The 27,489-nt window shown below is 41.8% G+C and overlaps 1 protein-coding gene across 2 annotated transcripts in view; it reads right to left on the bottom strand.

Moving 5' to 3' along the window:
• CLIC5 (chloride intracellular channel 5) overlaps nt 1-27,489 on the bottom strand; it is a 156,790-nt gene that overhangs the window by 96,037 nt on the left and 33,264 nt on the right. Inside the window, exon 1 of one of the 2 annotated variants that reach the window (XM_012664664.1) lies at nt 4,567-4,955. The exons of the other annotated variant lie outside the window; for it this stretch is intronic. Within the exon in view, the coding sequence (XP_012520118.1) occupies nt 4,567-4,629 (63 nt within the window). The 5' untranslated portion in view covers nt 4,630-4,955. Of the gene's footprint in view, nt 1-4,566; nt 4,956-27,489 lie in introns of those variants that run through there. 2 annotated transcript variants of the gene reach the window in all.

The raw sequence follows: 27,489 nt of genomic DNA, 5'->3' as shown, positions 1-27,489 counted from the left end.
TGTTCTAGAAGTCAGATGACCACACCATAGGTCACCACAACTTGTATTGCAGCCTGCACCACTGTCAAAGCCTTTTGGGTCTCTCAGTAAATGAAACGACTAGTCATTTCCATCAGACAATTAGCAGGACTGGGTTTTATTTCTCCCACACTGAATTGATGATTATTTGACTAGACCGACCCCATGCACTGATTGTTCTGGAGTCCTGTGGATAGGGCTTAACAGGCCGTCAGCATCTGTTAACTGAGCAGGACTGGGTGCAGGCTCTCCATCAACAGCACGCCTGACCCTGATGCCCCGAGGCTGTTAGAAGTTCTGGACGTTAACCAGGGCTAGCAAGGCCACCTACTCCAGCTGTGGCAGCAGCTGCCTGCTAATGGACCTGCTTCTAATTATGACTCAATGGCTCTCTGCCAGGGCTGTGCACTGGCGTCACCCGGGTGTGGGTGTAAAAATACTGTTTCTGAGTCCCACCCGCAGAGACACTGATGTCGCTGGCCTGGGGAGCAACTTGGCATCGGGAGTTTTAAAATCTCCCTAAATGATTTGAATATGTAGCCAACATTGAGAACCACTGGTTTCTGTTGAAACTTCAGTTCCTGGCCCAAGAGACATTAGTGATGAATTTGCCTACCAGAGTCACTGCACTTTGGTAGCTTTCTAGAACTGGGGTCTACGGCAGAGACCAGGCGTGGAGGAAGCAACACAAGCAGGAGGAATGTCTCCATCTGACATACACAGCACATCCTGTGTTTGTCTTTTCAAATTGCTTTCTGTTTTGCTTTTACTTCCTTGCTCTCTTTCTTTCAATAAACCACACGCTCCCTGCCATTATCAAGTCTCTAACCTGTTGTCCTCCCCTTGTGATCAAAGTCCAAGCTACATACGATCTCGCTTATTCTCAAAATATCCTTGCAAGTGAGGAAGGAACCAGGTCTTTGTTCCCTAAGGCAAGTCAGGGACATGTAGATCCAGAAAGGTTCTATCTGCCATGGAACTTATATCATGATTGAAGTCAATGTGTTTATAGCAATTTTCAATATACAAAGTGCTTTGACCTATATGCCCCTTTGGAATCCTCACAGAGAATCTGTGGCTACAGTATTTTCATAATCAGAGTGACCGCACATCCTGATTTGCCCCCCAAACAATCCTGGGTGACACCTGTTGTCCCAGCCTAATTGTTAGTAACATCTCCTTTCATTTCCAGAGGTGTCTAGGTTTGGACGAGAAATCATGGGGTCACCTTATTTATAGCCACTCTCTTGTTTTAAAAGGGGGCTACTGAGGCTCATAGCAGTTAAATAACTTGTTCAGAGTCATTTAGACTCATTTAGTCAATTAGAGGCAGAAGCATGACTTGAACTCAGGCCCTGTGTCTCCAAATCTCCATGCCCACCACCCCCTGCCCCAGGTATTAGGGAACATTAGAATCAGAGCTGATCTAATTTAACCTTTAGCCTTTTTTATTATAGATGAAGAAACTAAAACTGTGGGGAAATGATCTCTTAAAAGTCACTGTTAGAATGTTCCCTGGAAGGGGAAGATTTGGAATGCCTAGCCGAAAGGGAGGTAGTCTCCTTAATAGCATTCTATGCATAGATTAATAAATTATAAATAATTATCATCACGGATGGCACTTGGCAAAATATGGTACTAGGCCTGACGTATAGGTCTTTGGAAAAGAGCAAGAAATTTAGAATCTATACCGCTAGAGTTGAGGACTCGATCTGACTATTATTTGCCGTCTACCTCTGGGCAGTTCACATACCCTCTCTGAGCGCACGTGTTGTTCAAGCATAAAACGGCACTAATCACCATTCTCATTTCCCTGGGCTGTTACTGGAAGAGCAAACTGTAGCTCATTAAGTGCTCTGACAGCATCAAGCCTTAAGAGATCCCTGTGAGTAAGGTTTATTTGTTTTCTTTATCTTTCACATGAGTGAACCAAGCCTCATAAACAAGGTTGCTGAGGATCAGATGAGATAAGGTATTTGAACATACTTCATAAGTCCTAAAATGCTGCCATTTCTTCTTCTTCTCATCATTATCAGCAGTAGTGGTGACAGATAATGACCACCAATCGATATAGGAGAGAATCACATGTCTTTCCCCGAAACTCACCGGGTGACTGAGGTTTAGAACGGTAGACCCAGTAGACAGGCCAGGTTGAGGGGTCCTTGATTTCAAGGGGCCACTGAAAATGCCCAACATCAGAACTGTTCGGGTGGGGCATGCCCTGCCTGGGAAGCTTCATGGAGTCCCACCCTGCCCTGGAGAAAGCACCTGTTACCTGACACCACCACCAAGAAGACTCTTCTTTCTATGGGAATCATATAGTTTAGAGAAATTTCAAACTTTGGAAAAGTTTGCTTCTGTAAATGAGGACATTGCTTCACTCAAATGACAGGGTTCAAGCAAGGTCTGGGCAGCATCTTTGTTTCACAGTATTTCTAGCCTTTACTTGGCCCTGTAAAAAACAACTAACCAGAAACTCAAGAATTGGGTTGGGGTGGTGGGGGGACAGCTGTCAAAACAGCTTTCCTATCTGATTATTTGTTCTCCCCATCAATCGGCTTTCTGAGCTGGCCGTGAAGGCCGGCCTGGCTCTCATGGACTGCTTTCCTTTCGGGAAAAAACAAATGGCAACACAAGCATTTTAGAATTCTTTGGGGGCACTGGGAGCTGTGCAGTGTGCTTTTTGCCTAAATGGAGAAAGTCTCCAAAGCTGCCAGCAAGACATTCCAAAGGTGCTGGTAGAATTGGTGTCCACACCTAGCAGTGGGGCAAAGGGCTCCTTTGGCTCTAAAAGACCAATTTGTGTTTCAAATATCTTTCAGGAACTTGACACCTTGAAATGGCCTACTCCCAGGGAATCTGAGTGAGTTCTAGAATAGCTTTCTTCAAGGAGAGCAGCAAGACCCAGCTTTGTTAGAGCTCTCCTTATTCACTCCCTAGACTGCAAGCCTGGATGCTGGGGTTCCGAGCACCCCCTTACTGCCCAGCACTGCCCAGCCTCACAGGGGATGATGTGACTCTTTATTACCTGGGTCTTGCAGAGGACCTAAAAATCCGGTGGCGGGTGAGGGAGAGGATATCCTAGAAACCAACTGAGGGCCCAGGGGCCACCACAGTGGGGAGAGAACGGGGTGCAGAAAGCAAGCGTCAGTAAATGTCAGGAGTAATTTTGAAATATAAACACAAAGAATGTAAAACCCAGCAGAAGAAATTTAACGAACCTTTGTGGTAGGCTGCGCCAACTGAGGCAGATCGCGTACCAAGTGTAAAATAAGTCACAATTGATTTTATACATTCTAGGAGTCAAAGGGCACCAAAGATCATCAATTGTTATCAAGGTTTACACAGGCCTTATACTATTAGTAAAAATCTATTTAATTAGCTTGTAGATAAGGATCCTTTGGGCAAAATACCATCTTTCCCCAGTCCAGGGACTATTTATGCCTTTTAAATTCAGCCAGGAGGCCCAAATACAGGTACCTGAGACTCTTCCATTCTGCGCTATCTGCATATTTCTAGGGAATGCATTCCAAGGTTTTTTTCTCCTTTGTGAAAGGTCTTGTGCTCAGGCAGCCTGAGGACTCCCCCTCCCCCAAGTCCTGGCGACTCTTTCTTCTGGGCCCTGGAGGCAACTCTCTCTCCTGCGCCTCAGGTTTCCCGGCTCCTGCAGTGTCTGCACCTAAGACTGATCAAATGTTCCTTTCTCCTTACACCGGCGACGGGGAAACGCTGCCTCGGCCTCCGTCCTTTCTCTTATGGGTTGCAAATGAAGTACCATGAAGTACCGCAGCTTTTGACGTTAGCCTGTTTCTGCCCAGGAAGAAAGGCGACTTAATTTAATTTTGCACTGCGCTCCTGCATCCCAGCCGGCCTCAGGTCGATGGGGGGGTTTCCCCCAGTTCCAAAGGCTGAGCGTTCCCCTGACACTACCCTGTGCAATCATGACTGTGACAATAAGAACGTCGGGGAATGGGGTGCTTGTTTTCTACTTTGCAAGTCACAAAGCAAGAAAATACCTTTGTCTGCTTTTTAAATTTATTTTAGCAGTTCTGAGTAAAAGAGAGAAAGGAAATTTTAAGACATGTTATTTTTGCTTTGCCAAAGGTAATCGTATCAATAACGTTTTCTTCTCTCTCCCATCCCTACCCCTCCTCCCATTTTAGAAGAAAGGTTCACAGATGCAGCGAGGTTCCTGCCATGTCCCTATACCTGGAGATGTCCTTCAGGGCCAGCCAAAATCGCGCCCTGGCCCGGCTCGGGACTCACAGCGGCGACCGCCAGTCCCGTGGCGGGTTTGACAAACTGCGGGACAACTCTCCGAGAAGACAGCCACCTGCCAGATTGTACCTCACTCCTTGCCACCCAGGAACCCCGAAGCGAGGTGCTGGGCTGCGGAAAGGCCACCCAGGGGACCGCCAGGGCCCCGGGCTGCCCTCCCTGGGGAGGGTCCGGAGTCCCGGCGCGCCCCGCGCCCTGGCACGTGAGCCCGCCCGCCCGGAGCCCGGCTGGACGCGGGCAGGTGCGGCGGGCGCCCGGGCGCTGACCTACCTTCACGAAGAGCTCGATCTCGGGGTCCCTGTCGTCCCCGTTAGCTGTCGCCGAGTCTGTCATGCCGTTGGCGCCCGGGGCCACTGTCCCGGGCCGTGGAGGCGCCACCTCTGCAGCGCCCAGGCCAGCGCTCTGCGCTCGTGCTCCTGCCCGGCGGGGCCCCTCTTCAGGGCGGCGTTTAATTCTTTTTTTTTTTTTTTTTTTAAACCATCTATTTCTCTAGCTGGGGCAGCCAAGTCTGGGAGGGCAGTGTCCCAGGTGGTCACACGGAAAGGAGAGAAGCCGGGAGGGGCACGGGGAAGGGGGAAAGGCGGGCGAAGGGATGACCACAGGTCCTGGGCGCAACAAGTGCCAGGCTGCCGGGAGGTGTCACAGGATCCGTGACTGTCAGCGATCCCGCCGCCTCCGCCAGCGCGCCCAAAATAGCCGGCGGCCGCGGGGCGGGGTCAGCCCGGGCGGGGACGCGGGCGCGGGCGCGGGAGGGGACACCCTGGAGCTCCGGCCTCTGCAGCGCCCGGCCCCGGCCCCACGACCCCGCTGTGCGGGAGGCGGGGACAGAGCCGGCGCAGGCTCTGCCACCTAGGCCGAGAGGACGTCCTGGAGGGGGATGCGGAGGTGGGGAGGAGCGGAGGAGAAGAGCAAGGGGAAGGCAAAGAAGAGAGGAGAAGGTTTTCTTTAATGAAGCGTTAGCTCCAAGTTACTCTGCTACCAGCGTTACCCACTTGGAAAACCCTTCCTGCCTTAGGAAGCTCAGAACGGGGAGGGGCGGTGGGGAGAGGGCAGGGAAGGAAAAGCACCCCGAGAACAGGCGTTTGCCATCCCGGCGCCGCTCAAACAGAGAGCAGGGCTGGGGGCGGGGCGGGGCAGGGGCGGTGGCGGGGCGCAGGGGTGAGCCAGCCGGGTCAGGTGCGGCCGGAACCAGGATCCCTGTCTTTCACTCTTCTGGGGTTTTTTCTTCCCCTTTCTTTCATTTTCTTTTTCATTCTATTTTTTCCTTCATTTCCTATTGCTGTTTCATTTCTGTTCCTCTTTTTTTTCCTTTGGTGAAGTGTGATAGCATACAGAAAAATACACTTACCATAGGTGTGTAGTCCAAAGAATTTTCACAATCTGAACCACCCCCCACCCCCGCCGTGTAGCCAACACCAAATGAAGAAATAAGATGTTAGCTGCACCCCTAGAACTCCTCCTGCTCTCTCCTCTCTACTTCTCCTCCCCCTTCAGCTCTCTCCCCAACCAGGGTAACCTTTGTCCTAACTTTTAACAGCACAGGGTGGTTTTGCCTGGAATCTTGGTGTCTGGCTTCTTTTGTTCATCACTATGTGAAATTCGTACATCGGGCTGTGTGTAATTTCAAGACCATCCATTTTCATTGCCACAGTTTATCCATTTTCTGTTGATAGACATTTGCACAGTTTCCAGTTAATGACCGTAACACATACTTCTGCTATGAACCATTCTACCTATCAAACATCCTTTGGTTAGATTCAGGAGCACTTTTCTCTAGGATATATACTTAGGATTGCTGAGTTGTAGAGTGTAAGAATGTTTTTCTTGAGTAAATACTCCCATATGGTTTTCTAAAGTGGTTGTACCAATATACATTTCCGCCCCTCATTTCTTTTACAAATAGTTACTAGGTCTTTTGCACCCAGAACATGGTCAAATTCTTTCTTTTCTTTGCCTTCTCTTTAGTTGATCCTGTTTGTGCTCTGTCTTGCCTTCCTTACAAATATGTATTTGTTCACAGCTTTATAAGAAAAAATGAATTACTTAATAAAAAATAAGTAATAGTACTTATTATGTGCCAAGCAATAATGTTGAGTACTTTATGTGTTTTAATGTGTTTAGTCTTTACAAATAGTATTATTATCCCAATTCGACAAGTGGGAAAACTGAGGCATAGGGTACTTAAGTAACTTGCCTGTACTCATTTAGCTATAAAATGGTGAAATCAGGATTTGAACCCAGACAGACTGTGCTCTCAACTACTCTACCAACTTTTTCTCTCAAACTAAGTGCAAACTGTGTAAATCATTTTGGGGGAAACAAAGGAGATTTTAATTTCCTGGTCTTAAGGGAGATTAAAATCCATTTCAAGATAAGTCACATGAAAGAAAAACTAAGGCTGCCACCTGAACTGGGCAGATGGAGGGGCTATATAAGCTGGCATGTGGAGAGACTATTGACCAGGGTTGGGATGGGAAGCTGGAAAGGCTTCATGGAACAAAAGGAACTTCAGCCCAACCTTCCTGAAAGATCAGGTATCTGACAGGCAGAACAGAGGGCAAGGTGTCCTGACCACCCTTTATGGCGGCTGCTTTCCAGCAGACTCCAACTGCAAATGTCTCCTCCTCACTGAAGAAAGCAGTCACCAAGGCCAACTTGCAACCCTCTTGGTATATTATAGCTCAGGCAAGGTGAGGTTTAATTGCTCTCCTCCCCTTTGGTGTCAGGCTTACATCACCAAATCCTTGATAGAAACAGTCACCTTCACAGCTGCACATTGCGAGCCAATGACTACATACTCTAGGGAGGGACCAAGGTTACAGAGTGAGACTGGTGCCTTCACTGCATGATGCACAGGCTCATCGCGTTCCTGCACTGGAGCGTGGACAATATTTTTAATAGCGATGTGGCAGGAGTAAATAATGTTATATGCATAAACTGCCTTTGAGAGGTTTTACTGTTTTTTTTTTTTAATGAAAAATGTTTTACACACATTTTAGCCCATTTTATTTGACTGTGCTTTAAACAATGTGTGGTATGACCTCCCTTTCCTCAATCCCAAACCTGGCAGGGTTAACTTTCATTTCATCTTCTCCAAATATCTACTGCTTATTGGAAACTGAGACAGTTCCCTTTTAATCACAATTTCTAGAATACCTCCCATTTGATATAATTACCAATAGTTTTGATATTATAAACCTTCAGATAACTGATAGTTTTGATATTATAAACTTTCATGTTGTAAAAAAAAAGTCTTCTTTGATTATAAGCTATTTCTATCCATATTTCCAGTTTTTAAGTTTATATTATGCCTTAGTTCAAGGTAAGAGGACTTCATTTTGTGCTCTGCAATGTCAAAGCATAATCAGTTAACATCAATTTTAGCTTTGGTCAGAGAAAAACACTGTGCTTCTAATTTCATCCCCTAGTTTCACAAACTTGGACAAGTTTCAAATAAATCTTTACCAGGAAAGCACTTCAAAAACCTATTTATTGTTCACATTGGTAGCACATACACTAAAATTGGAACCATCCAGGAAAATTAGCATGGCCCCAATGAAGGGATGACATGCAAATCTGTGTAACATTCATATTTTTGTATGAATGTTCAAAGCAAAAATTATATCTGATAGGATTTTTTATGTTTTTAAATTCAGCAATATGACAACTGTAATATAAAGGGTAAAGGGTAAAGGGATTTATATAGTGGTAAAGTTTATAAAGTTCACTTGAAGTGGTAAACTATTAACTCTAAGTAGACCAAGAAAAATCAGGTATGTATATTATAACCCCTAAAGAAACAACTAAGTTATACAAAGAGACATATTAAAAAAGCTAATAAATAAAATGTAATGACAAGAAATATTCAAATAATCTAAAAGGCAGGAAAAGGGAAAAAAGAAAACAAATATTTACTAGAAAGCTAATAATAAAATTGGTACACCTAAATACAACCATATCAATACTTGAACTGAACATAAATTGTCTAAACACATCAATTAAAAGCTGGAGATTGTTGGATTGGATTTAAAAGCCTCAAGATCCAACTGTATGCTGTTACAGAATTCACTTCAAACACAATGTTATTGATAAATTAAAAGTAAAAGAATGGGAAAGCTAACCCTGTCGTGCAAACACTAGTAAAAAAAAGAAGCTAGTGGCTGTATTAATATCAGACACAATAGACTTCAGAATAAGGAAATTGTCAGGGATACAGGAGGATATTACATAATAATGAAAGGGTCAACTCTCTAAGAAGATATAACAACCTTAAATGTGTATATACTTAATAACAGAGCTTCAATATAGATGGAGAAAAAGCTAATGGAACTGAAAGGAGAAAGAAACAGATACATAATTACAGTTAGAGGCTTCAGTTCTCCTTTCTTAATAATTGATAGCACAAGTAGACAAAAAGTCAGCAAGAATATAGAAGACCTAAACAACATTGTCAATCAACTTGACCTATGTTAAGTTATGTAATGCTCCCCCCCAAACAACAAAATATACTTTGTTTTCATGTGTACATGGAACATTCACCAAAATAGACCACATTCGGAGTTACAGAACAAATCTTATTAAATTTAAAAGAATTAAATCATACAAAGTGTGTTCTCTGACCATAATGGAATCAATTAGATCAATAACAGGAAGATATCCAGAAAACCTCTAAATATTTAGAAATGAAGCAACACACTTTAAGAAATTTATTGATCAACAAGGAAGTCTCAAGGATAATTAGGAAACACTTTGAACTGAATGCAAATGAACATACAACATATCAAAATTTGTGGGATGCAGCTAAAGCTGTGTCTATAGAGAAGTTTATACATGAAACGCTTATTTTAGAAAAGAACAAAGGTTCAAATCAATAATCTAAGCTTCTACCTTAGGAAACTAGAAAGAGAACAGCTAGCTAAACCCAAACCGAGCAGAAAGAGTAAAATAATACATATAAGAACAGAAATTAGTGAAATTGAAGAAAAGATAAAACAATGGAGAAAAATCAATAATACCAGAAGCTGGTTTTTAAAAGATCAATAAAATTGATAAACTTTTAGCTAGATTTATCAAGATAAAAAGAGAGAAGATATATGTTACCGATATGTGGTATGAACAATGGGATATCACCGCAAATTTCACAGACATAAAAAAATTAAGGGAATACTACAAACAACCCTCTGCACACAAATTAGACCATTTAGATAAAATGAACCAAGTCTTGGAAGGCACAAACTGACAAAACTCACTCAAAAAGAAGTAGATAAGTTGAATAGTCCTATGTCTATTAAATTCATAGTTGAAAACCCTCCAAAAAAAGAAAACTCCAGGCCCAGATGCCTTCATTAATGAATTCTATCAAACAAGAAAGAATAACATCAACTCTATACAATCTCTTTTATAAATGAGAAGAAGAAGAAACAAAGGACTTGTATCTAGGATTTGTAAGGAATTTTCACAACTCCCCAAAAAATCAAACAACCCAACTAAAAAAAAAGAATAAGCAAAATATGTGAACAGACACTTTACTAAAGAAGACCTACTAATGGCAAATAAATACATGACAATGTTCTCAACATTCTTCAGTAGAGAAATGCAAATTTAAAAAAATAATATATATACCTATACAATATACCTATTAGAATGGTTAAAACATGTACTCATGAAAATCCCATGTGCTGGCAAGAATGCGGAGTACTGAACTCTCATACATTGCTGGTAGGAATGCAAAATTATACAGTCGTTCTGGACAATGGTTTGGCATTTTCAAACAAAGTCAAACATACACTTAACTATATGGCCCACTTATCATCTTCTGGGTATTATCCTAGAGAAATAAAACTTACATTCACTTGAAAACTTGGTACATAAATGTTTATAACATCACTATTCATAATTGCCCTAGACTGGAAACAACCTAAATGTTCCTCAGTGGGTAAATAAACAAAATGTAATACAACTCCTACATTGATATGTCACTTAGTAATAAGAAGGAATGAACTATGAATAGTGCAAAACATAGATAAATCTCAAACGCATGATAATAAGTAAAGTCTCAAAAGGTTATATACTGTATAGTTTCATTTATTTTATTCTAGAAAATAAAATATAGGGATGGAGTGATCAGTGGCTGTGAGGGACTGAGGTAGGGGAGGGTTTGATTACAAAGAAGTGACACAAGGGAATTTTGTCAGATGATAGAGCTGCTTTAAAGGTATCCTGTTTGTGGTGATGGTTACGCACATCTCAGTATATGCTGAAACATACAGAACTGAATACCAAAAGAGTGAATTTTCTGTATGTAATTTAAAAAATGATCAAAATGCTTAAATAATTTCAAAAAAGGTAAAGCCACCAGATTCTATTTCCACATGCCCTTTCCACACATTCTTTTCTTCAAATCCCTAAAATCAGATCTCATCTTACCATTAACAGCAAAAATAGAAAAATCTTGGCCAGCCACAGTGTCTCATGCCTGTAATCCTAGCATTCTGGGAGGCCGAGGTGGGAGGATCACTTGAGCGCAGGAGTTTGAGACCAGCCTGAGCAATAGTGGGGCCCCGTCTCTATCAAAAATAGAAAAATTAGCTGGGAGTGGTGGTGCACGCCTGTAGTCCCAGCTACTTGGGAGGCTGAGGCAGGAGGATTGCTTGAGCCCAGGAGTTCGAGGTTGCTGTGAGCTAGGCTAATGCCACGGCACTCTAGCCCAGGCAACAGAGCGAGAGAGACTCTGTCTCAAAAAGAAAAGAAAACAAGTCTTTATTCCATTATACCTAGAGCTCCTAATTAAGCCAATCAATAAAATAGAACAAATCTTCATTAAAATAAAAACAAAACAAAATAAGCATATTTAGAAAATTTTATTTTCTAGAATGTCATGTAAAGGAAACTATACAGTATGTAACCTTTTGGGATTTTACTTATCATCATGTGTGTATGTGATGAAAGGAACAGTGCTGTAAAATAATGATGATGCTCATGTGGAGCGTTTCCGGAAATGCTCACTCTATCCAGTACCAAAGCACAAGCATATCATTAGTTACAAGTCCCAACTTTTATGTACCTAATGGTACTTAGTTGAAGCCACTCACTTTGCCCAGAGGAGCAGCTATTTCTAGCTATTTCTATGGGAGTTAAACTAGGTTGTCCCACCCTTATATTCTCTGCAGAGTATCTCTCAGACAATCCCAAGGGCTTGAGGTTTAAACGGGCAGATTTTGATGACAGCTGCAGAAGCACCAGTCACGTGGTGTCTCTGTGGGAGGACCAAGCAGGTGTAGATGAGGGAGGTGAGTCCTGGAGGGATCACACCGCATGAGGTCATAGATTGAGCTGTGAGGAGAATGGGGCTGGGTTGCTAGTTCTATCTATTCCTTTATAAACTAAGGTGCCCTTGGGCGTGCCCAATATTACCAGTGATCTTTGTCCCCATAGCAGTCTGCCTACTGGTGTTTAGCAAAGGGAAACGCCTGGGAGTGAGCTGGACTGAAGCCCAGAGTCTTTGTCAACAGCCGTCACTCATTCATCCCACTGATTCACCCACCACTCATTCCTTCAACCAGTATTTTGGGGGTGTCTACTGTGTGCCAGACACTGCTCATGCTCTTTCTAGAACTCTCTGAGAGCATGCACATCACCTTCTGATGATGAGCAGTCTTTATTCCTGCATTATTCCACCATAGATTCAGTTATGTCTTTCCCAGAAGAGAGGAAGGTTCTTGAGGCCAGGAATCCAGTTTCATGATTCTTTGGCATGACTCACAGACTGTAATGGTCCTTTGCTACACACTTGTAAACAAACTGATAATATGCCAAGTACAGTGTACATGCTCAATAAATACTTGTTGATGGAATCAATGAATGAGTGAATAACTGGCATCTCTTTTATTCACAGCCTCCTCCATTTGGGATTTTGCTTACATCAGTGAAATGGACATTACAGTGTGGATTTTTTATAAAGATTCTAATTTTGAACTAAAACATATGCAAAGGTTATATAATAATGATGATGATAGTTAACATTTACCAGAAGCCTACCATGTGCTGGGAGCTCTGTATCCTTTATCATCTCATTTCATGTCCACAATAACCCAATGAAGCAGTGCTATTAGTCCCATTTCACGAATAAGGAAACGAAGACTTAAAGAGTTTAGGTAACTTGTCCAAGGTCACATGGATAGTTATAAATAACAGAGCTGGTATTCTGACCCAGGTCTCTTCATGGTTAAAGCCCATACTATTATCCACCATGCTTTACTGTGCATTTTGCATAGGATGGGGTTGGAGGAGGTTGGGATGCTACTAGAGATTTAGAAATTGCTTATTGAATCGTTGGAATTAATGAATTACTGGTCTTGGATAAGGAAAGGCTAGGCTTAGGGATTCTGGAATCCTTCTTTACTTTGCTTATACTAAGAGATACCTAGAGATGAACCGAAAACAACAACAGCAACAACAAAACATAGACCGAGCTCTAGAAAAAGGAAATTAGGGGAGGCAAAACAGGAGAAAGTAATCTGAGGTCATGTTCTGTTGCATCACCATGCATTTTTGGCAGGATTTACTGCTCTGGTGATTGTCCTCACTTAATGATCAAGCTCCTAGTTTAGCTCTGGCAAGATCACTTAAAAGATACAACTATTACAGAAATACATTAAAAAAAACGTTGGACAGATTCCAAGATAAATACATGTAGCAAAATTCCAAAAAAATCCACAACTGTTGACTAGTTTTACTCTGATCTACACTTCTGATTTCTTTTGGCCAACAGGCCCATCTCACCAACTGACGGGAGATGGTCTTTAATAACTCAAAAATGGCATGGTGTTAATAAGAACCCTTGGGGGAAAAGCAAGGTGTGGATCATGGGGAATAGGAAGCCAACATCTATACTGGTGGGAGTAGACAGCAGAATGTTTTGAGGAAGTCAGCAAATGCCCATGATTGAACAGATTAAAGTTCTGAAAGGACATGTAAACAGTTCTTATAATCATTAACAATTAGAATCCATTTGCCCTTTCGCTAAGGGGTCTCCCAATTTTCCTTAGGGATCTATACTTTCTCCATTCAGAGTCCGTTAGGTTTAAGTTGAGCTTCAGGGGTGGACAGGTGACTCATGTTGACCAATCAAAGCAATGCAACCTCTGGTCACTGTGATTGGTTGAAAATGGACATGTGATCAGCTTGGATCCAATGAGATTAAAATTCTGGGGCTTTTGTCAGAAATGTGTTTAAGTGACTATTTTTCCTTCTGCTGGACTTATACTAGTATGTGATCCTAGAGCTATTTATACTGTCCCACCACCACTAAGAGCCTGACTGGAGAGTACAGCCAACAGAGAAAAAGCAAGGGCCAAAGTATGGAGAGAGGAATCCTAAGTTCTGATGTGTTGTTTGAGTGACTGAGTCTCTTGGTGCCTAGAAGTTGATGGCCCTGGAATTTCCTGTCCTGATGGCCAGGAAAATCTTTCTTTGTCTTAGACCATCTTGAGTTGGATTTTCTGATGTTTGCAACTGGAGATTTATATCCTCATCATTTAGAACTTACATTGAGGGTTATGGGCAAGAGGTGGTCCATATGATAGAAAAAAGACCTCAGGAAGATTATAAAGTGGACATGAGTCAATGACACAGTGATAGACTTTTAAAAGGAGACCACATCCTGTGATGAATAAAAGGTGTTATTTTTAGAGTTCCAGATCTTCATAAAAACACTGTATAATCGCTGTAGGCTCTTGAGCTATGACACAAAATGAAAGTAAAAGTATGTTCAGAAAATTGACAGAACTCCAGAGAAAGGCTATATGTATAGATTTAAGGTTATCAAAGCTAGCTACAGAATAAAATGATAAAAATCATAAAACAATGTCTCCATGAATTGATTTTTTTCAACAGAGATAATATTTTATGGTGTAATTTAAAAAGCACTAGACTAAGATCCAGAAATTCCAAATTCAAAGCTTTCTAACCCTGTAATCTTGTCATGTAACCTCTCTGAACCTCAGTTCCTTTATCTGTAAAATGGGGATAATAGTACTTCTCCTGAGGTTTGTGTAAAGTTTAAGTAATATTACTTATGAATATACATAATGCACCCAACACAGTGACTAACCCATAAGCAAAGAATAAAAGTGTTATTTTTTTCTCCAAATGTATATAAGGCAGGCACAGAGCAAAGCATTTTACAAGAAACATCTCACATAATCCCTTACTACAACCCTATATGTGAGATAGCTACTCTTGTTACCCGATTTTGCACTTGAAGCAGCTGATACATACAGATTAGTCAGTAAACCAGAAAGCTACAGAGCTGAGATTTGAATCCCAAGTGGTTGGACTCCCAAAAATCTGCTTTTAATGACCTCAATAAAGGAGCACTAGTTAGTATTATTTTTTCATCAATGTATTTCAACAAATAGTAAAGTAAATAAATAAAAATAGGAAAGGCTCAGTCTGGAAATGATGGCTAAAGATTGGCTGCTGAATCGTCCAAAAAGAAATGCTTCCAGGTAAAGAATGGAATCCTGGATGACTTTTGTCTTCACTTAGCTGTCTCCTTGTCATAGCATGAGCTCTTTGAGCTGCATAAGGAATTATTTCCTGAAAGGCATAGAATATTATTGAGAAAAATTGCAAATGCTTTCTTAGAGATGGACAGAATTGATCTAACCCAAATCTTTATTATTATTATTAATTTAAATAATCTGTCCTGAAGATGGGGCAATGTAAAAGTCTTCCCCTAGAATTCTAGGAACATGTCTGTATTTACGTCTTTTTCTTTCCCCTTTCCATATATTTCCTTGTATATACATCTGTCTCCAATTTAGGATCTCAGAGAAATAGAATACAACATTTCTATGTGTTATTATTTGGTCATACTGAGGCAGATACAGAGAAAATTTATTTCTGCAGCACTGTAATAAGTGAGTCTCTTTAATCTATATTCAAAGAAGTAGCTTTGATTATATTTGTGTCATATACTTCCCCCAACTGCGTAATCTTTTATGATCTGTCAAGAAGATTACTCCTACCACCACAAAACTTGAGGGACAGAAAATCAGAGAGCATTACTTTTAATTGCTTCAATTTCCTTCTTCCAAGGAGAAGGCAGAAAGTGCTCCAAATATCTCAGTTTCATTAAATGCAACAAACATTTCCTGGGCGGCTGCTCTGGGCTGGGTGCTGTGCTCGATGCTGAGGATAAATTTGTGAATAAGACCCGGGCCCTGCCCACAAGCAAGTTAGTTAGAGGGAAAAATTTCTGTATTGCCCTGTAACCATTCACAATTTCTTGAGTTAAAAGCACTTTGCAAAGGTTTGCAATGTACCCCTGTGTACAGAAGATAAACATTGCTCTAAGCCACCTTTGCAATATATGTTTTTCATCTCAACATTCCTCATGCTTGGTTTTGCTCATTGGCTGTGTCTACACCAGGCCAGGACTTGTGGAAGTTGGGAGAAACCTCTCCCAAAGGCTGTGATTTTATCTGAATGATTTTATGTGTCAAAAACATTGCATTGAAGTTTATTCAATTACATTGAAATTAATTCTTTCTTATCTTGCTCTTTTGCCATCTCCTAAACCCAACCAATGTTACTTTTTCCTCTCTTATAAAATTAAGTCCCAAGATGATTAAAGCTGAATATAGACCCAGTCATTCATCTCTCATTAACACAGCACAGGGCAATTGCATCAGTGGATTCCAGACTTAATATCCTTAATGAAGCCTCCCAATGAAAGGCACAAAGGGTCAAAATGCTGACCTAAGCTCTGCCTTACTCATAGACACAGGCTCCTTATGGGAAGTCATCAAATTAAAGGTCAGAGGCATGCAAAAAGCCACGCCAAAGTGGCCTGGCTGAGTTCATCGGTCGACATCAACTCCTCCTTTGCTCCTTCCTGGCTGGTCGCAGAGAGGCTGCGTGCTGGAACCTGTGAATGCCCACCATAGGGCACCCTTCACCCCTTCCTGCGAGGCCCCAGGTGGTCGGAGCCGCTTACCACTGGGTGGCCATTTGCCCTGCAGTGAATAAAGGATAAGGGAGTCCTGTCTGAACAGTAAACAGTATTGACCCTCTGCATACACCTGTCACACATGAAGATAAAGTATTGGAACAATAAGAGGAGAAGGAGCTCGCTTACACTGTGCCTGCGCGATTATACCTCCCATTCATCACTATTTGAAGATCTGTTTACAGTGTTCTCTCCTCCAGTAAAGCTAAAGGTGCCTCTAAGGTATACACAGTCCATTCTCTCTCCTCCTCTCTCTATTTTAATTAGACTATTTTTAGAGCAGTTTTAGGTTCAGAGTAAAACTGAAGAGAAGGTACAAAGATTTCCCATACACTCCCTGCCCCACGCATGCATACCCGCCTCCCCCAACCATTGCTATCAACAGCCCCTAGAGTGGTACATTTGTTACAACTGATGAACCTACATTGACACATTATCACCCAATAGTCCATAGTTTACATTAGATAGTTTACATTTATTCTTGGAATTATGCATTCTATAGTTTTAGACAAATTTATTTTTTTTAGAGACCAAGTCTTGCTTTGGGGTACAGTGGCACGACCATAGCTCACTGCAACCTTAAACTTCCAGGTTCAAGGGATCCTCCTGCCTCAGCCTCCCGAGTAGCTGGGAATACAAGCATGCACCACCATGCTCAGCTAATTTTTAAAAAAATTTTTGTAGAGACAGAGTTTTGCTATGTTGCTCAAGCTGGTCTCGAACTCCTGGCCTCAAGTGATCCTCTTGCCTTGGCCCTCCAAAGTGCTGAGATTACAGGTGTGTGTCACAATGCCTGGCCAACAAATTTATAATGACAGGTATCTACCATTGTGGTATCATACAGAGTATTTGCACTGCCCTAAAAAATCCCCTGTGCTCCACCTGTTCATCCCTCCCTACCCCCATCCCCCCACAACCACTGACCTATCTACCATCTCCATGGTTTTGCCTTTTCCAGAAGGTCATGTAGTTGGAATCGTACCACATGTAGCCTTTTCAAACTGGTTTGTTTCACTTAGTAAGACCCATTTAAGTTTTCTCCATGTCTTTTCATGGCATTCATTCTCTTTTTATAACCCTAGCAACAAGCACAGTTCCTCACACAGAGCAGGTACTCAAGGAGCCCTTGCTGAATGAGTGTCGCTCATGGCCCCATTCATTTGACAACTGTTTACTGACGCTTTCTGAGTGCAGGCTCTCTGCAGGCATCTTCAAACAATAACATTTATGCGGGTCTTCCAAAATTGTTCTTAACGTAGCAGCAGTCCTGAGAGGTAGGAGAACAGATATTTTTCTTATTATCTCCATTTTAACGAGATCGGGAGATTCAGAGAAGTAAAAAAATAATTCGTCTAGGTTCCCTGCACTAGACAGTGGCAGAGCTAGGACTGGCCTCTGTCACTTTCTGATGTATCTTGATGCTTATCCTGTATGTTGTCTCCCCTAAAACTGGGCTCTGGGGCATTCAAACTGACAAATGTTTAACAAGATTTCTAATTCATGCTGACATCGTTACAGGTGAGCACTATAAGAGCCCCTCTCCTCCCATCTTGCTGCTCACGGGAGCCCATTGTGTCATGAAGAAGAGCACCCTTGGCTTTGACCGTGCAGCCTGTACCAGCAAATCCCGATCTTCCTCTCACCACGAGCGAACTATTACTGGGCTGCAGAATTGATCTCCGTCTGGGGAAGGAAACTTCAACAGCTGACCAAAAAGTAGCTCCCTCTCATTCAACAGTAAAGAACTGCATGGCTGGGCTTCCCCTGCTTCTGTTAAGGATCAAAAGGGCTTCAAGGGTCCAGGCCAAAATTCATTCCAGATCTGCAGTTGTGCTGGGCCCTCAAAGGGACGATGAACATACTCTGGGAGTTAAGCCTGGCTGCGAATGAGCGAGTTATGGAGGAGGGTCCCGGAGGTCTCTGTCCTGAAATCTAGTGCCATCCTGAACTCATTCCTTCATTCCCTGAGAGCCTCATGCTAGCATATGACTGTCCGCTGAGTATATCAAAGTCAACATTTCCAAAATACTGCACTAACAATTTTCTTCCTTAAATCCTCTCCTAATCCTGCATTTTCTTTCTCAGTCAGTGACATCATCTAACCAGTCACTGAAACCAGAAACCGAGCCCATATTTCTGTTTAATCCCAGCATCATCCCAAATCCAATTAGCCACTAAGTCCCTGTGCTGAAATCTCTCCACTCTTCATCCTTGACACTGCAACTGCATAGCCTTACTGCTGAGCAATCACAGAACCTTCCCAGCTGCACTCTCTCTCTCTTTCTTGTCCCTCACATCCATCCTTCCCCTGGTAGCTGGAGCGTGCCATCTACAGTGGACGTCAGGTCACACCATGCCTTGCTCGAAACCCTTCGGGGTCAGCGTGGACCATGCTCCCCAGAATGGTGTGCTGGGCTGGGGCCTGCTCACTGACTTCTCCCTCCCCATTTGCCCAGCTGGCCTCCTCTGACCTCAGGCTCTGGCCTCAGGCTCCAGGAATTCCCAACTAGTTTGATTTCCTACTTATACACCCTGCTGTTTCCTACCTCCATGTCTTTGCTCATGTTTCTTAAAACACGTTCCCCATGTTTTCTCACCCATCTGCCTCTTCCTCATCCTTAACACTCATGCCCCCGTAGCACCTGTACGCCCCTCTACTCTTGTTCTATTACATGGGAGTTATTTGTTTATGTGTCTGTTGCCCTCTGGAGCTAAGATCTTCAAGTACAGGAGATATCTAATTATCCCTCTATTAATCAATTTTTGCATTGAAATCCTCATTTTATATATCCGAAGTCCCCCAAAATCTTCAAGCTTTTAGAGAGCAGGAATGGTGTTTGTTATCTTTGTTTCCTAATACCTAGCACAGAGCCAGGTATGTGGTATATGTCTGCGTCAGTCTCTATGTCTACATTCACTCATGTGTTCAACAAATACTTGCGAAGATCCTATTTTATTCCCATCAATGTGCTTTGCAGAATATGAGATGTTGTTCTAGTTCTTGAAGGTCTTACACACTAAATAATATAAGCAATTCTTTTTAATAATTAGTTGCTGGATCCGATATCTTGATAAAGTGGAAAATGGCTCTCTCGCCCCTCACACTCTCTGTGGAATTTGGTCTCCACGCATGTGACTATTTTCTGTGTGCCAACAGGTGTCACAGTGAAAATGAGAAAACACAATGGGTGAAAACACCAAGGTGAGCCTTGACTCTGGGAAAGGAACAGTTGGTTCACAGAAAAAGGAATCTAGGGACTAGTAAATATATGCAAAGGCATGCCACTTAGCTAAGAAATTGAAGTTGAACCAGTGAGAGATTTTCTCACTTATTTAATTGGTAAAATGTTTAGAAGACTTGTAATAAAAATTGTGGGCAAGTTTGCCATGTGAATAGGAAGTATATGTTGGTACAGTCTTTTTAGTGGGCTGATTATCTATCCAAGTTGAAGACAAATTTGGGCCTTGTGATGACCCAACAGGTACACTGATAGGAATTTCTTAAATGAGCAAAGATGTATGTTCAAAGATGCTCATTTCATCGTTGTTTGAGATAAGGACAAACTGGAAACCAACTAAATGTCCATTAGTAGGAGATCACTTGGGTACATTTTGGTGCATTTGCATAAGGAAGAATATCACAAAAAGGACATATATGGAGTGACATAGAAAGATGTTTGTGATATATTGTTAAATGAAAAACATCAAATTGTGGGAGAGAGAGAAAGAGTCTGGGAGGCTACACGCTAAATTGTAAATAGTGGTTATTTCAAAAGAGTGAAATTGGGGAGAGAGAACATTTCAGTTTTTACTTTACATATTTTTATACCATCTGAATTATTTTTACGAGAACTCAAGAGTTACTTCTAATTAAGTTTTGGGGAAATGCCTAGGCTTCCCAGCTACACTCTGCCCAGCTCCCTCAGCCCTCCCTCGGGATATGCGTGCTACTCGCTCTGTGTGAAATCAACCACATTCGTCTTTGGGAAGCCAATTCCCTCTTCTATAGACTCGTCCCTGGATTCAGAACTCTCCTACCATTCACTCAACAAGCACATACTGAGATGCTCCCACTGCCTTTATTCTCACATCTCCCACAGCAGAGAGGAACTTGGTGAGTTTCCCAAGCTGGTTGTACCTTCTCAGGGAGATGCTGCATGACACAAAGGCCTGCTTTGCAAGTGAGGGGCTGGGAAGCAGACTTTTCTGAGGACAGTCTATACCAGAGTCACTTAAAAAGACCCACCTTGGTTCCCCTGATTCTGAGAGCTCCAAAGAGACCCCATGCAGAGAACAAAGAAGAAATGCCAAAGGGTGGGAAACTGACATCACTTTGTAAAAATAAGTTTCCATCCGTAGATGAATTTTCCTGTAGGTTTATCTCTATGTATGAGAAGAGTCTTTCCTGCATTATCTTTCCTGTACTCACTTGACTGCTCACCTCTATTAAACCAGAAGGAACTTTTAAAAAGTCAACGTTTGATCCTTAAATGACATCTGGAGAACCACTTTCAAGAGTAAGCCCAGTAGATGGCCATAAAATGCTATGTTAATACAAGAGGTTATTTTTTAAAGCTAACAAGAGTGTTCTAGAATAAGAAGATCTAGGGTAGAATCCCAGGAACTTACCTGGGTTTGGTATAACACAAACAAAACAAACACAAAGGTGCTGTTTGAAATGATGCCAGAGTAGCTTCTTCCTGTTACCAGAGAGTCTGGATTTTAAAATATGGGAAGCTCAAATTTGCCCTGGCGAGACCCTTCCTCTGTTTGATGGGAGCAATGATTCTCTAACTTGGCTGCATTTGGGGCTATCAAAATATTTATTCCCATGTCCCATGGCCATAAATTCTGATTTCATTGCTCTGGGTGGGGCCTGGACACCAGGACTATTTTGAAATCTCCTCAGGTGATTCTATAGTAATTTGCAGCCAAAGTTGAGAGTGCTGCTTGTGAGAATGTCTTTTTAATCCTGCAGACAGAATGCAAAACCGATACCTCCAGGTATCCCTGAGCTGAGGGATGATCCCAACAGAGGTGCTTCAGGCTGAGATGTTGAACATACTGTGTTTGAGATGGAAAGGTTGCAGCTCAGGCTTTGGACACACTGTCAGATCCCTTAACCCATTCCTGTTTTCTGTGGTAGCTGCACTGTACCGTTCTCTGTGAGCTTGACACAGACTGGCAACATCCCAACGCAAGTGCTGTACTCTTTCAACTTTCTGTCTCAAACCTTCTCAAAGCAAAAGGAGCCCCCTGGATTGAGGACAGAGCAGGCACGCAGGATGTGGGCTCAAACTACATCACTTGGGCATGAAGGGAATGTGGAGAACTGGGGTTGCAACAGCTTTGTGGCTTTGGGCAAACCATTTGACCCCTCCAAGTCATAGTTTCCTTATTGATAAATAGGGCTACTAATATTTAATTGGAATTATTGTCCCCAGCATTAAATGACATAAGGAATATGAAAGTATTCAAAATAGGTGCCCATCACATTGAGAATGTTTATCCATATCATCTTCATCCCCAAATAATCCTGCAAGGTAGTTAGTGTAGGTGATACTGCCATCACCTTGGGGAAAGCAGATCTAGAAAGTTTAAGTGACATGTCTCAAGTTTCAAAAACTAGGCCAGGACCTCAGATGTCTTGGCTCCTAATAGCCACTTCCCTTTCACTACTTTGTATTGCCTTTCTTAAAAGGTAGCAGAAAATTTCAAGACACGAAGTAATAGTAGAAGAAGAAAAAAGAAGCTAAGGGAGCAAAAACTATTTTTCTTCAAGTAAGAGGCATTTCGATTAAGTGACAAGTGCAGCCATTCATTTCAGGACGTGCTGTTTAACAAGTGTATTGTTTAATGACTACCTGGCACTTTTCCGATGCCTCAATTCCTTTTAAATGACATAACTCTGCCTGCGATTCCTTATCCGAGCCTCCATCTCTACTATTCTTTTGGTTTCTTTGCTTCTGGATAGTGAATCTCCCGAACTGTGTCTGAAGAACCAGTAGAAACGTACATCCAGCCTGGGCGCTGTCCCCATCTCCCCCGGGGCTCTCACTTTGGTCATTTGGGCTGAAGTAACTAATCATTCAATTACTCAGCTTCCTCTGATGGCCGGTTGTTTTGACTGGGACACCAAGCAGACTCTGGCTGTGTCACAGCCAGAGTTGGTTTTCAATAACTCCTCCCCACCTAAGTGGCCTCACGCATGTCTTCCTTATGTTTGAATGTTCAAGTTCTACCTCGCTCAGAAGGCTTCTCTGACCCTGAAGCTTATAGTGATTTTTCAAACTCGGATCACTCCTATTGTTTCATTTGGCAACTGTTTGTCATTTGGAAATTTATTTATTTTACCTTTTTTGCTTAATCCCAATCTATGTTTTATTATTAGTTTTCCTTTCATTCATAAACCTTATCTCCCCAACCAGACTGCAATATCTTTGAGAGTAGGGGTGACATCTTATATTTCATTTTATTTTTTTCGGAGTGTATGCACAGTGCTGGAAACATGCTCAGTATTTGTGGTGGTTGTTGTGGCATTTTAGAATATCAGGTGTTTCAATAGTGAATTACCAACGGTTCATGGTTTACAAACCTTATGTGTTTTATAGTATAAGAGTTGTGATACCTTGTTTTGAAAATAATAAGGGAAGTCTTGTGTTTGGGAATTCCCGCCATCCAAATTCTCTGTCCATCCTCTTACTCAAAAATTTAAAATAAAAATTAAAGTCTCCATAGTATATTCCACAAAGGCCAAAACATTGATTTTAAGATTACTCCAGAAGAACAAGCAAGAAAAAAATCTCTGCCCCCTATTTTTTTCCATTCTTAGTTTAACAACCCATATTCAATCTCAGATGTTAATATTTTTTTGCAGATACTATGTTGTATCTCTTTTGCTTCTCATGACTATCCAAGGACCTCCACCATAAGAATGACATCACTATCATTCTGGTTGGTGAATGACTATTAATTTTTCCCCCTTTACTGACAACATCATAAGGAGCTCTTTCTTTTTTACAGATGGGCATTCAAACATTGATTTAGTTCAAAAATCAAAAGTACAATCTTTTCATCACAGTTTATCCACTGAATGTCATGCATGGTCAGCCTGAAAGAACAAATTGATTCGGTTGTGGTACTGGGCAGAAAGGCCTGAGAGTGGGGACATGTGGACTGTGTTCAGTAAGAAATTAATGAAAGAACAAAACAATGAGCAAACAAATAAGTGAATGAGCCATCTAAAGCTGCAGTGCCCAACCCCTGGGCCTCAGACCGGTAGGGGTCAGTGGCCTGTTAGGAACCAGGCTGCACAGCAGGAGGTGAGCAAAGCTTCATCTGTATTTACAGCCACTTCCCATTGCTCACATCACCGCCTGAGTTCCGCCTCCTGTCAGATCAGCTGCCATTAGATTCTCATAGGAACCTGAACCCTACTGTAAACTGCGCATGTGAGGGATCTAGGTTGCACGGTCCTTATGAGAATCTAATGCCTGATGATCTGAGGTGGGAGCTGAGGCGGTGATGGTAGCGCTGAGGAGCAGCTGCAAATACAGATTATCGTTAGCAGAGAGGTTTGACTGCACAGAGACCATAATAAATCAATTGCTTTCAGACTCATATGAAAACTCTATCAGTCAGTGGCAAATGACAATGCAATAATAATAGAAATAAAGTGCTCAATAAATGTAATGTGCTTGAATCATCCTGAAGCCATCCCTCCATTCACCCTCCCTGCACCATCTGTGGAAAAATTGTCTTCCATGAAACCGGTCCCTATTGCCAAAAAGGTTGGGGACTCCTGATCTAAAGAATGGCACCAATGTCAGGGGGCTCCCTTGGCTTGCTGAAGAGTTCTCACCCATCTTGGGTGTGTACCAGGGCTATGGTAATGGCTGAGTGACACATAACTGGAGAATCACAGGATGGATTGGTGCTTGGTTACAGACAGGCATTCACCAACAGGCAGTTTGCTGAGTGGCTGGAAGACACGGAAATTGCACTGAGAAGATTAAGCCAGTAACAATGAGCCTCAGGACAAGAGGTTGGGGCCTGGACTTACTGTATTCATGGGGCTCACTTACTAATGCTGGCTTTTTACCTGACAGACTGGGAGGCCCTGTCCCTAGGGTAGCCATTCTTCAATATTAGATTTGTTAATTTTCTAGTGGAAGGAACCCAAGAGTTCACCTGATACTATGCCTTCATTTTCTCCCTTTTCATTTTCATAGATTAAAAAAATAAAGCACAGATAGACGTTTTGCCCATACAGTTAGTGGACTGCATGGCTTAATAATATTTGTTGAATAAATGAATGAACGTTGAATTCATCTACTTTTGCTATAACTGCAAAGTCTAGCCTCCAAATTTAATGACTCTGCCTTTCAGAGAGGTGCTGCCCACCTAGGTGGTCCTCATCCCAGGATCCCATTAGTGCCCAGGGGCGGTGCTCTATCTGTGGGAGAATGGGGCAACCAAGGCCTGCATTGAGTTGACTTCTCAGAGACTCTTCTCTGGGGTCCTTTTCCACCTTACACCCTCATCTTCACTGTTACTCTCTGCCAAAGTCAACACACAGGAACCCTAGACAATGGAAAATGAGAGAGAAAAAGAAAGGGAGAGAGCTTGGAGAAAGGGAAATTTAGTGGCATCAAAACTCTATTTCACGTGACAGTTTCACAAAAATTCAGTTCTAATGGGCTCAGCCAAACTTAGTTCACATTAATGAATATTCACGTGTCAGGAGATTCTCTCTCTCTCTAGCACTCTCTTTTCCAGACTGGCTTACCTTTCTGAATGTTTTAGCTTTAAAGATGTCATAGTTTTTTACTAATTTGAATATTTTTTCAAGTGACAGAGAAAATTGTTATAGCATTTGAATCTATTTTCCTAGATTTTGCAGTTATAGCAAAAGCTGATGAATTGGTAAAAGATAAATTCACTAAAATTACTTATATCCTGAGACTAAGACGATGAATAATTTTACAATGCTATAAAATCTATATACTCTGGTGACAAAAGTGTCATTAAGTGCTTAGATAATACTTTAGCTCAAAATGAGAAAATTATTTTGAAAGGATAAAACCTTATAGAAAAAAAGAATACTATGAATGAGAATTATACCTTATTCATGGATAGAAAGCCAAATATTCTTTTTTTTTTTTGAGACAGAGTCTTGCTCTGTTGCCTGGGCTAGAGTGCTGTGCCGTCAGCCTAGCTCACAGCAACCTCCAACTCTTGGGCTCAAGCGATCCTCCTGCCTCAGCCTCCCAAGTAGCTGGGACTACAGGCATGTGCCACCATGCCCGGCTAATTTTTCTATATATTTTTAGTTGTCCAATTAATTTCTTTCTATTTTTAGTAGAGACGGGGTCTCACTCTTGCTCAGGCTGGTCTTGAACTCCTGACCTTGAGCAATCCTCCCACCTCGGCCTCCCAGAGTGCTTGGATTACAGGTGTGAGCCACCACACCCGGCCCAGAAAGCCAAATATTCTTAAGATAACAAAACTCTCTGTTTATACGATAACAATTAAAGCCTCCATAGTATATTTTATAAAATCTGAGACACCGATTTTAAGATTTTTCCAAAATAACAAGCAGGAAAAAAAAAAATTGCAATTTTTTTTTCTAAAGGGATTGTTATAGGATTTATCTTCTAGATATTAAAACATGTGACAATTACCAAAACTTCACGATATTGGGTTAAAAGCAGGAAAAAATTGGGGCTAGAATAGATATTGCAAAAGTAGATTCAAACTATAATAGGAACTTACTACATGAAAAAAGAGACCATACAAAAGAAGTAATCATTATTTCATGCATGAGGACAATCAGGTCACAGTACAGAGACAGCAGGAGATTCACATCTCATATTATATACTGTAATAAATTTGGGTCAAAGCAAAATATTGAACATAAAAAGAAAAATAGAATAAAATGGGCATATTCTTTCCAATTAAAGAAGAAACATTTCTGATTCCCTAAGGTATAATTAGATATAAAATAGATATGTTAGGCTAAAAAAAGGGTTTTTAAAAAGTACAGAAGTTAGACAATTATATGCTATAAATGTCAAAGGGAAAGCTTTACTATAAGAAATGAACAGAGAATTGATCTTATTTAAGGTCAATATCCAGCTTTTATTCAAAATGAAATCATAGGAAATAAATGGAGGGCCTACACACAAGAAATGTAGACAATACATCACCACATGGAAAAATGTTCAGTCTCAAAAGCAACTGAAGAAATGTAAGCAAGAACATTTTAAAGCACCACAGGACATGGAGTAAGTAAGAGTAGGTGCTGGCAGTTTGGAGAATGAGCTTTGGAGTCAGAGATGTGGATCCTAGCCTTGCCACACATTAGCTGTGTCTTTGATCAAGGGTCCTAACCTCTCGGCATCAGTTTTCTAATCAGTAACATACAGCTATTATACTAATATCTTGAAGAGTTATTGTGAGGGTAAAAAGATTAGTGTGAGTAAAACATTCATACAGTATTTGGCATATACTAAATGTTTCCATTAATGGTAGGAAGTACTGGTGGTGGCATTGGTGCTGGTGTTGGTATTGAAGGTGATGGCGATGATGATGTTGGTAGTGGCAGTGAAGATGATGGTGATGGTAGCATGTGATGACAATTGTATAGGTTGGTATTGTTGGTGAAGGTAATGCTATTGGTGGTGCTGGTTTTGTTGCTGGTGGTGTTAATGATGGTGATATTAGCCGATCATGGTGATGGTGCTGTTAATGGAGGTGGTGGTGAAGGTGATAGTAATGGTGGTGGATGAGGATTGGTGGTGGAAAAGGTGGTGGGAAAGGTGGTGGTGATGGTAACAGATCATGGTGATAGATGTGGTGGTGAAAGTAATGGTACCGGCATTGGTGGTGGTAGGTTTACTGATGGCAATGGTAGGGAATGATGGTGATGGTGATGGTGGTAGCGATGGTGATGGTGGTGGGGGTGGAGGTTGTGTTGATAAAGGTGGTAATGATGAAGTGACGATGGTGATGGTGGTGCTGTGGTGGTTTCATGAAGTTGATGATGGTGGCGGGGGATGATAATGTTGTTGGTAGTGGTGTTGATGGCGATGGTAGTAATGGTGTTGGTTTTGGTTTTGTTGGTGAAGGAGATGGTGATGGTAGTGGTTGTGATACTGGGGTAATGGCAATAGTATTGT

The sequence above is a fragment of the Propithecus coquereli genome, unplaced genomic scaffold (assembly GCF_000956105.1).
Source record: "Propithecus coquereli isolate 6110/MARCELLA unplaced genomic scaffold, Pcoq_1.0 Scaffold90, whole genome shotgun sequence".
In the NCBI taxonomy this organism is placed as follows: domain Eukaryota; kingdom Metazoa; phylum Chordata; class Mammalia; order Primates; family Indriidae; genus Propithecus; species Propithecus coquereli.
The sequence above is the reverse complement of the archived record's forward strand: the minus strand, read 5'-3'. Positions and strand labels throughout refer to the sequence as shown.